General features: G+C 31.0%; 1 protein-coding gene across 1 annotated transcript; it reads right to left on the reverse strand.

The window, feature by feature from the left end:
* Nucleotides 1–4,277: 4,277 nt before the first annotated feature.
* On the reverse strand, nt 4,278–9,330 carry LOC124843396 (carbonic anhydrase 2-like). Its single transcript, XM_088104181.1, has 9 exons — nt 9,177–9,330; nt 8,875–8,955; nt 8,494–8,634; nt 7,175–7,223; nt 6,527–6,643; nt 6,343–6,396; nt 5,511–5,596; nt 4,898–5,003; nt 4,278–4,789 (listed from the first exon to the last, which is right to left on the reverse strand). Exons 2-9 carry the CDS (start codon nt 8,925–8,927, stop codon nt 4,625–4,627), a joined length of 771 nt encoding a protein of 256 aa, XP_087960307.1. The 5' UTR covers nt 8,928–8,955; nt 9,177–9,330; the 3' UTR covers nt 4,278–4,624.
* Between the last annotated feature and the right edge of the window lie 1,000 nt (nt 9,331–10,330).

Genomic DNA, 10,330 nt, shown 5'->3' on the forward strand with positions numbered 1-10,330 from the left:
AATAAGTGTAAAATCTTGGAGGGAATTGAAAAAAAAAATTGAAGGAAAGAAAAAAAAATAGTAAAAAGGAAAAATGGATTATAATTTATGTAGGATATAAACCTCTTCAAAAATGGATTGTATGATCTTTGCAAGGGGGAACCATGTCATGGCAATTTAGACTAGAAAAATGTGTTGATTTATCTTCTCCATATGCATAATATATCGATATTACAAAAGTTGATAAAGCGTTATTGTGGATGAAGAAATTCGCACAAAAATTATGATTATCATAAGAAAAATATGTTTTGTATTGTGATAGTCAAAGTGCAATTCATCTTAGCAAGAACTTGACCTTTCATTCAAGGTTAAGACATATTGAAGTTTGATATCATTAAATACGATATGCATTAAGGATAAAGCGATTATCATTAGAGAAAGTCATACGGAGAAGCATGAGTAAGATATAATGACAAATATCTTATATGTAGAAAACCATGTGTTTCTTTATTGTTGTGTTTTCTTCTGGGTATTTATTGTTTGAGAGGATTAAAGAGGATGGATAAGGATGGGCAAAACACATTTTTTCCAAAGATCACAAGTGATTTGTGTTGATGGATTTGAAGGAGAAAATTGATCACAATTTATTTTATATTAACTTTAACCTAAAGGATAAAATTTTAATCTAACAATTTTATCTATTAAAATATTCTTTTTTATCTTTCACATCCATTATATCATTCATAAAGTTTACTTTGAAATCTCTTCACTATCACATATTCATCTCTTAAAGTAAATAACCCCACTTTTCTATTTCTATCCCTTCAAATTCATCTACTCGTCATTCCACAAATTCATCCTTAGAAGCAAGTACACCCTTAAAAGACGTCATCCTTATCGTCATGACTTCAAAGGGAGATAGAAAGAAAGAGCTTTGAGTGACTTTAGTAAGAAAATAAAAGAAGCTACCAAGAAAGAGTGAAAAAAAAGCAACCAATATATTTTGTATAAATTTGTGCAAAGAAACTAACTTGAAAAAGAGGTTTTACACCACACTTCATATTGAGAATTTATCACACTAAACATTTTGCGTTTGCTAATTTTTCCTTTCTCTATTTTATGTATCACTTTTTTTTCATATTATTTATAAAAGAAATAATTAATATGAGTTATTATTTTTATCTTTCTAGCTCTTGTTGACTCGACAAACTTACTCTTAAATAGAAAGCAAATAAAAGGGATAAAGATAACAAAAATGAAATAGCACTAACGTGAAAACTTTTAAGGATAAAATCATATAATAGAATTTCTAAACAAAAATTTTAAAATTTTAAAATTCAATATTGTATAGTATGATATCTAGGTCGAACGGTTAGCATCCAAGACCGACCGGTCTATCTATTGTAGCAGCGCTCGTCAACTCTACTATAGCAGCGCTCGTCAACAAACCAGGTTAAATGATGTTGGGCCACAACGCTCATCAACCAGGTCAAACTAGGTTAAAAGGTGTTGGACCACAATTGGGTCAACATTTAAGTTATTGGGCTAATAATCCAGCAGAGGATAAAATAATCAAGGATATCTGATTAAAGATATTCATAAAGCTGTTTATGAGCAACCGACCGGATTTTAAGGTAAATCTGTTTAACGTAAGTCTGTTTATATTTTATTAGGCTTGTGATAACCTATAAATACATGGTCAAGGCTAAAAGCCAGGTACGTTCCACTTACGTTCTACTCACACTCGAAAATACTCCACAGTGATAACAAAATCACTTTCTTGAGAGCTAAGGCTTTATAACATACGCCTAACTTGAGCGTCGGAGTGCCTTCTACAGGTACATCCCCTTCTACTGGTGAAGGAGAATGAACGGTGTGAACTGAAGGAGCGCGAGCAACCCATCGAAGGACAAGCGAGCAGTTCATATTGAAGGAAAGCGAGCGGCATAGACGTCCAAAGGCGGCAAAGATACGACAGCAAGGTTAGTCTCTCAGTCCTACAAAATCCCCACCGAAACAAATATAATAGAATTTCTTAAGAGAAAGTGAAGTGAAAACCTTAAAGTTTATGAGATAGTTAAAACTTCATTGATCTTTATCATTTATGGATTTTACTTTTATCTTCATAAATATGTGAATTTAAAGATAGGTTAGAATAGAAAAAGCATATATATATATATATATATATATATATATATATATATATATATATATATATATATATATATATATATAATCCATCATTCTACTCTAAGATTAATTTTACAACAAATAACAAACAAAAATACTCCTACAAAATGCTTAAATGTTTATAAGCACCTTAATATTCCATTATTCTTTGTAAGGCTTAACATCATAATCTCTCATTAAATCCCTTTTATAAATTTATTAAATAATCAATTAAAGAGGAACTTCATTAAAGAAAATTCTTTTAATAACAAACATTATCATATGTATGTATCATATCTTAAATATATATAAATCTAAATTTTAAAAATTTTTAAAAGTAGTTGTTCCGGTAGGATTTGGAGGTCCCTTGCTAAAACACTCCTAGTTGTACTTAAGACTGGATGGACGTTGAAGACCAAATGGACAGACTCTGTTCGAAGCGCTTCAGGCTGAAGGCTGGGTGGGCTTTGCTCCAAGCGGACGGACGGACAGGCTTTGCTCCAAGTGGGCGTACGTTGCTCGTTCTCGCTAAGATCGGGTGGGCTTTCCTCCAAGCGGGCGGACGACCTCCCTAGTTTTCCTCGCACTCCAAGTTGTTCGTTCTCCCTCCTCCTTCTCCAAGCTGAATAGGCAGGTACCTCTTAAAGGCACTCTGACACTCAAGTTAGTAAAGTGACCGAACGACTATCACAACAAGTGATGCATGTGATGTGCATAATGTGCTGCCTCGTCCAGAAATTATACATGGGACTCTTATTTATACTGGTTGTAATGGGCTTTTACCTCTCGTCGGCCTAATGACGGCCCAATCGCCCCTTAATCTTCATTAGGACTTTAATGAGCTATTATCTTTGTAATGGTCGGACTGGTGGTTGGTCGGTCCTGGATGGTTGGTCGGCCTGAGTGGTTGACCTGGTGGTTGGTCGGCGTGGATGGTCAACAAGGTAGTAAGTCGACCTGGGTGGTCGATCAAGTGATAGGTCGACCTGAATGGTCGATCGGGTGATAGGTCGGTCTGGATCATACTTAAAAGAATAAAATTGAAAAATCAACATATGTATATAGTTATAAATATAGTTACAGATAAAATAAATTGTAGTTATTAAAATAAATATTCTTCAAGAAGTTCAGAATTTTTTAATCGTAATTTTCGAATTCTCAGATTTCAAAAATCATTTTTCAGAATGAGAAAGAACCTGATTTTTAAAGATAATTTTGTTTTCTGATGATTAATTTGATTTTAAAAATATTCTTGCTTCGTTTATAATCTTTGTATATTTAAATTTCTAATCTAGATAAAAAACTTGGAGTGTCACGAACACTAATTTCCCCCTTTATATATATATATATATATATATATATATATATATATATATATATATATATATATATATATATATATATATATATAATTTCAAGAATGCATTGATTTTCTCATTTAACATTTTTCTTCTTTTGCTCAAATTTTTAACATGATCTTTTTACGCTTCATATTGTTATTTTAAGTTTCTAAGTTTTCTTGTTTTCGCAATTTGGACTCATATTTTACCTATCTCCTTTAACATTTGTAATAAAATCCTTAAACTTTTATTCTTTGGTTTATTTTCCCACTGTTCCAAAAACATTTAAAAAATTAATATAATTATCATTAACAGAATATTTAACGCTATTTATCTTGTCTATCTATTTTTATATCAATCTATTAATGCAAAATTATTAACGGAGAATTCATTCCCTTAAAATTTTAAAGAGCATTGCATTTTAAGAAAATGACTCTTTTTTTTATCCAGTGCAAAGCAAACTTGCACGGGCTAAACATTAATTGTAATGTTTTTTTACTAATCAAATTTTAATCACCTGATTAATTTTGACTTTTTTTAAAAAAATAATAATATCTTTCTTATCACGTAGAATGAATGCAGTTCCTTTTATATTTATTTTAAATTTAACATTGTCCATTCAAAATCATTTTCAAGACCATTTATATTGGAGACTTTACGACTTTTGTTTTTTTTTATTCGTAGGTATTAAATACATATAAAATATTTACAATAATTCATCGATCTTATTTAATTAACTGAATTAGATTCTTTTAATGGCTCTACTTTATAGTGAAAACACAACATCAATTAAAATCAAACATACATCTGACAGTATCTTTAAACTAAAATCTTATAATCAGTTTATGAATTTTCACATTTAAATTCTGAACACATCTTCTACTAAATCAAATCCATTGCTTGATTTTAGTAGCTAGATAAGTTCTGAAGTTCGCCTAATGTAACCAAAACGATGAAAAAAATAACTTATGGATTGGTCTCAAGACTAAGACCATTATTTGAGCAGTGTTCGTCTCTTTTTTCTGGGGATTTGAGGAAAGGGGATTCTTATATGAAACACTTGCAAAGGGAAGATCATGTACATGAACAACAAGCATACAGGGTTAAGAACACTTTGGTTTAGTGCTTCACCGATCTTAAACAGACACAGAGTTAGAGATTTTGAAGTCCAGATCCCACAGCTCAAAGGTACCCTTAACGAAATTGTAATGTGCACCTTTCAAAGCAAGCGTTTTATTCACAACACCATCTCTCACAAATGGATAAGTCAAAAGGTTCCCAACTGATACATTTACAGCTTCCTGCATCACAGACAAAATTTCAGTGCCAATACGGTTAAGGCCTTCTGTTCCACTATGTATAACATTACTTGGAAAAAAACATTATGCCCCCAAATAAATTTTGCTTGCCTTCTCGCAGTTGGTACACTGCTCCGAGAATTCTAGTGTGCCTGCTTCAGTTTTAACCTTGGACTTTGCCGGGGTGCAAATTTGGACCCAATTCTCTATGAATTCACTGATGAAAGCAATGATTTACAAGGTCATTAAGGAAGTTTAGTCAACGAGGATTTAAGTGGAAAGTTAAATTCATTCATGGAAAACAAAATTCATCAAGGAATGCAAATCAAGAATATGCCCAAAAAGCCTTTTATATGATCAATTTTCTGATATAAACATGTATCCTTTCTCATGAACTTTCAGTATATAAGAGGACATCAGCTGGGAATTAGAACTTTTAATTTACTTTTGGAGACTGTCATGTGACTAATGACTCTACTTAGCATTTTAGGACTGAGCAAAAGTGTCACTGACCACCAAGTTAGTTGGAAGTTCTGTAAAGTTATCAGAACAGATTAAACTTTTGAAACGTACTTTTTCTCAAGGACATGTATTATTGTGTTGTGGTTATAAATATATATATATATAAGATAAACTCATAACATAATAAGTACTTTGAGTAATCATCCTTTTGGCAAAATTATTTAATCCTTGTTTTATGAGATGAAGCAATAATAGGGTATACCTTGCAGTGGTCCCATCATCTGGGATGGACATGAGGCCCTTTATACCTCCACAGCAGCTGTGTCCAATGACCACAATATTCTCCACCTGTAACACATTCCCTTTAGAGCCACCAGTAGGAAAGAAACAACTATTCTAGTTTTAAAGGAGCACATTTTGTTCATCCATTTGGGCTCCACTACCACTATTCTCTTTTCTCTTTTATTTTCTCCATCATTCTGAATGGAAGGTGTGGTGGGTGGTAGCTACTGGTGTTGAAATTTCACCAGAACCACCTAATTTGGAAAGGGTTACACACTACAAAACAATATATAAGAGTGTGCGACTTTCAGATTCCCTAATAGTGTTTTTATTATTGGTTCATGTTTATAAAATAATGAGACCCATTAAACAAAACCAGACTTGCAAATTTTGTAATAAAGCACCTTCCAATACTGTATTATACAAAGCATACATTAAATAAAGAATGTTTTACATCACAATCTTTTTCCACACTGTTCCAGAGAGAAAGGAAGATTGATGAATACGTGAAAGTAATTAAGTATCATATAAATTGTCATAACATAAGAATATATTACAGGTTGATAATACAAGTCTTACCAGTATCTATCAACTAGACAATATATTAAATAACACTTCATTATGCTTATCCAAAAATGTTTTCTGGATCATTTTCTTAACATATAACAGTTCTTTCATGTGATAGAGGGAAAACAAGATGCATGTGGCTCCCAATAAATAATGAAGCAAAGGCCATTTTCCACCACCAAACGTTCTACTTTTCACATGCACGACCCACTAATTTATTATAGAAAAAGTGAATGGCTATTTACCTTTAAATGCAGCACTGCATATTCAATGGCCGCCCCTGTTCCTGAATACTTGGTCTGAAACAAAAGGCAAGTCAAACTTCAGGATTGAAGTATAAGGTTTATGTTTATGACATTCCTTCACTGTACATTTGAATTCTTTTGTTGTTACGCGACATAAATCAAACACTTAATAGACAAAGAAAACCTTGTCATAGGGAGGAACCATGTTGGCTATATTTCGGACAACAAACGCTTCACCCGGTTGGAAATCCAGAATATGGGAAGGGCAAACTCTTGAGTCTGAGCAAGCAAACACCAGAAACTGCAAGTGTGGGAAATGCAACATCACAATAATAAGTAATTTACAAAACATAATTAATTTACAAAACTTAATTAATAAGTCAAACACTATTTTTTTAAAAAAGAACATCATGTCAATGCGTAATAGAAGATCAATGGAAACTGTGTTATGAATATCGAAAACTACATATATAAAAATAATTAGATAAATGTGATTGCATCATAGTAGAATAGCTGTTCACGCATGCGTACTATTGACGGCAAATTAGAGAGAGAAAAAAACAACGTACTTCATAATTAAACTTTCTTTTTTAAGTAATTAAAGTTTTAAAATTGTCCTCAGTTTACTTTTGTATTCTACAAGTTTTTTTTTTTTATTCTACACAGTTTAGTATTACAACCTTAATAAACTAAACTAAAATAAAATATATTATGAACATAAAGCTTGTTTTTATTTTAAACAGTTTAGGGAAAGTGTATTTTTGACCCTACGGTCCGCCCAATGGACAATTATGAAAACCAAGTTATGGCTGAGTCAAATAACGTGGCTGACCTTAGGACTCTGGCCTTTGGCAAGTTCACCATATAATTCTGGATTCTTCCTGAAATGATAATATTCAATTATTTAGTCAATGCAATAATAATAATAATAATAATAATAATAATAGTAAAAGTGTATTTCTTACTAGTTAAATTTAAAAGACAAAATGAAATGTCTAAATTGACTAATTTACCAGCAAAGAAGTTTGAGGAAACAAAAAACAAAATCAACTTTTCTAATGGAACAGGATAGCACCCTTCATTTTTGCGCTATCTCTAATTAGAGTAAGTACATATTTTTTAAGTAATAATTGACCTTTATTAAAAATAAAAAAACTATCATGTTCAATGATACAGATATATCTTGTCGACCTGATACAGATATATGATAAATTTAAAAATTGTTACAACCTCAATAATTGATTTTCCAAGTAGGTGCTAAATTTAATTTAATTCTCTTTTACACAAGTCAATGACTCGCAATCATTGAAACATATTTTTTTATTTGATTTGTTGACCATTTACACGACAGTGGTTTGAAAATTTATTAAATAAAATGTATCATTTTCTTCTTAAAATGAATGCAACTCAAAAAATTTCACGAAAATTAAGAAAAATATATAAATATGATTTTTTTTTCTAAAAAAAAACACATCATTTATGTTACGTAATTTAAGCATACGAAACAATTTTACCAATAGTTCCCAAATTCAATTAATTAAATCAATATAATTAAAAAGTTAAATTTATTAATAACATCAGATGTGCCCTCAATTTAGAAGAGTGATTATTTAACTATTACTAACATTGATTAAATGTTTGCAAACACTTAAAATAAATATATTATATTTTACATTTCTTCGATTAAAAATACCTCAGCAAAGAAAAATATATATATTAGCTATCATAGAAAAAAATAAAGTAACACTTATAATTTAGTTAAGATATTATAATTGGCCAGATTTAATTATATCAAAAAGCACGTTGAAGGATGAATAGATGCTCTCCATGTGATATGTCATTTTATAATAATTACGGGTCAACTTCTATTGTCACTTATCACACCTATATTAAGGGGGGGGGAAAAACCCCATCAAGACGTGTCTCTCGGCATTCTGAGGTTGTAACCGAGGTGGGACCCACACCGAATGAATTGGATTGAAACAGAAACTTATGCTGATAAGATAAGTGCACAAAACTTAATAACCTTTCACTTCTTCATCCATGGAGTTGGAAGTCCCACAAGGGGCACTGAGGGTATTTCACAAAATTTTAATTTTTTTCTGAATATTAATTAAACGAAATAGTAATATGTACAATAATATAACTCACTGGAATTTCAAGTTCTTGAAGTGATCGAATCCGGTTCGGATCCTCTCGTCCGGGTTAAATGGCTTCGACGCGTCGCTCTTCAGCTCCGTCGTCAACTGCTTTATTTTTGCGGCGGCAACGGCACCCAGGTCGGTTTTCTCGCTGCCAAAACAGAAAGAAGAAAAGTCACAACTAACGCGTCAGGGTGGGCCCACTGTGACCACCTCATCGTCCAAACAAAAAACAAACGCGTTTTCGTTCAGTAACGGCGGGGAAACCGACGCCAAACGATAGAATGATGTTGCGTTTTTTTTTTAACGGTAATCAATTGATTAAAACATAACGGAGGAAGCGGTGGCGAGAGAGAAAGTAAGAGAACTGAAACACGGTTCCCTAATCAACCTTATAAGCTTGGTCAACGCTGCAATGGCTTCCTCGTATGTCTGTCCGGCCATTTGTTGCTCCTGTGGCAGATCCAATTAACTGAAATAAAAAACATAGAAGCTTGAGAAATTCTTCCATTGCATGCAGATGCGAGAAATTAAATCGGTGGAAAGAGTGATTATGAAATTAAGTTTTAATAGAATTATAGAGAAGGAAACAGTAGACATATGAATGATGGTGAATCTGGAACAGAAAGGAAAAGAAAAATGGAATCGAATCGAATCTGTGATTGAATTGATCTGAGTACTGCTAGAAATTACCTTTTTTTATTTGTGAAGAGAAAAGAGAGTGTGAAAGGTGAAGAAGGAGAGTGAGTTTATATAGAGGAATGATGCATGTGGTTCTGTTTGACGCGGTTGAAGGAGGCTTGGAAGGGGAGCACGTATTGTGTGCCACCGATGCCGGCTGTCTCCACTGTATTAATAATTCACACGTCAGGATTATGTCTATGCTCACAAAATCCAAACAAATTTTAATTTTACTTTATTACTTTAAAAATTATACTATTTATTTTCAAAAACATTTTCAATTTAAGACTAATTTAAAAATTGCTTATTATGAAATAAAATTATTAAATGAATAATATATATACATATATGAGAGTTTAAAAATAATGTTCTAGAAATAGAAAATGGTCTCCAAAGGTGTATAAAGAAACGCTCTTAATTTAAGTCATTTATTTAATTTTAAATTAAAAATATAGATTAATTAAGAATAATTAAACATGTTTTCTTTCTTTCTAATGACAATAACATTTTGTCGAAATAGTATCGATTAATATGTATTATAATTAATTTTTATCTCTTCTCGTTATAAATATATATAATTGTATGTTATGGATAGAAATAGAATGAAACATTGGACAACAAGCCAAAATGCTAGTTTATTTGGTTGAGAAATCACATAAGACATATAAGTTTGTTATTTTATAATTTATCCAATTTCAAAAGTGAGCAATTGAGATGTAACAAAATTTTAATGTTGTTGACAATTTATTTATCTTATAGTTAAATATTAAAAATAAGTATTAATATTTCACATTAGAACAAACAAATGAATAATTGCATTTTATTTTTAGAGATATACATATATATTAAAATGGTAGATTTAAGAGTATATTTGAAAAATTATATATATATATATATATATATATATATATATATATATATATATATATATATATATGTGTGTGTGTGTGTGTGTGTGTGTATCAAGTCACCAGTTGAAAGAAAAATATATCAGGAATATACAAAATAGTCACCAATGTAGGCCTTGCAAGATAAAGAATTATTTAATTTTCATGTGAGAAACATATTCACCAACATAAGACATGCAAGATAAAAAAATAATTATTTAATTTTTTTTTATGTTTTTAGGTTTTATTACTGTACCTATATTATCTACATAAGATTAT

Source organism: Vigna umbellata, chromosome 1 (genome assembly GCF_029865625.1).
Source record: "Vigna umbellata cultivar VRB3 chromosome 1, Vumbellata_1.0, whole genome shotgun sequence".
NCBI classification, from domain to species: Eukaryota; Viridiplantae; Streptophyta; class Magnoliopsida; order Fabales; family Fabaceae; genus Vigna; species Vigna umbellata.

Bases quoted from the DNA above. Each gene is read 5' to 3' on its own strand.
- LOC124843396 (XM_088104181.1), bottom strand. From the start codon at position 8,927: ATGGCCGGACAGACATACGAGGAAGCCATTGCAGCGTTGACCAAGCTT. The intron at 7,224-8,493 runs GTGAGTTATATT...TTATCATTTCAG, and splicing joins TTCAAGAACTTGAAATTCCA to GAAGAATCCAGAATTATATG. The intron at 5,597-6,342 runs GTAAATAGCCAT...AATGTGTTACAG, and splicing joins ATGCAGTGCTGCATTTAAAG to GTGGAGAATATTGTGGTCAT.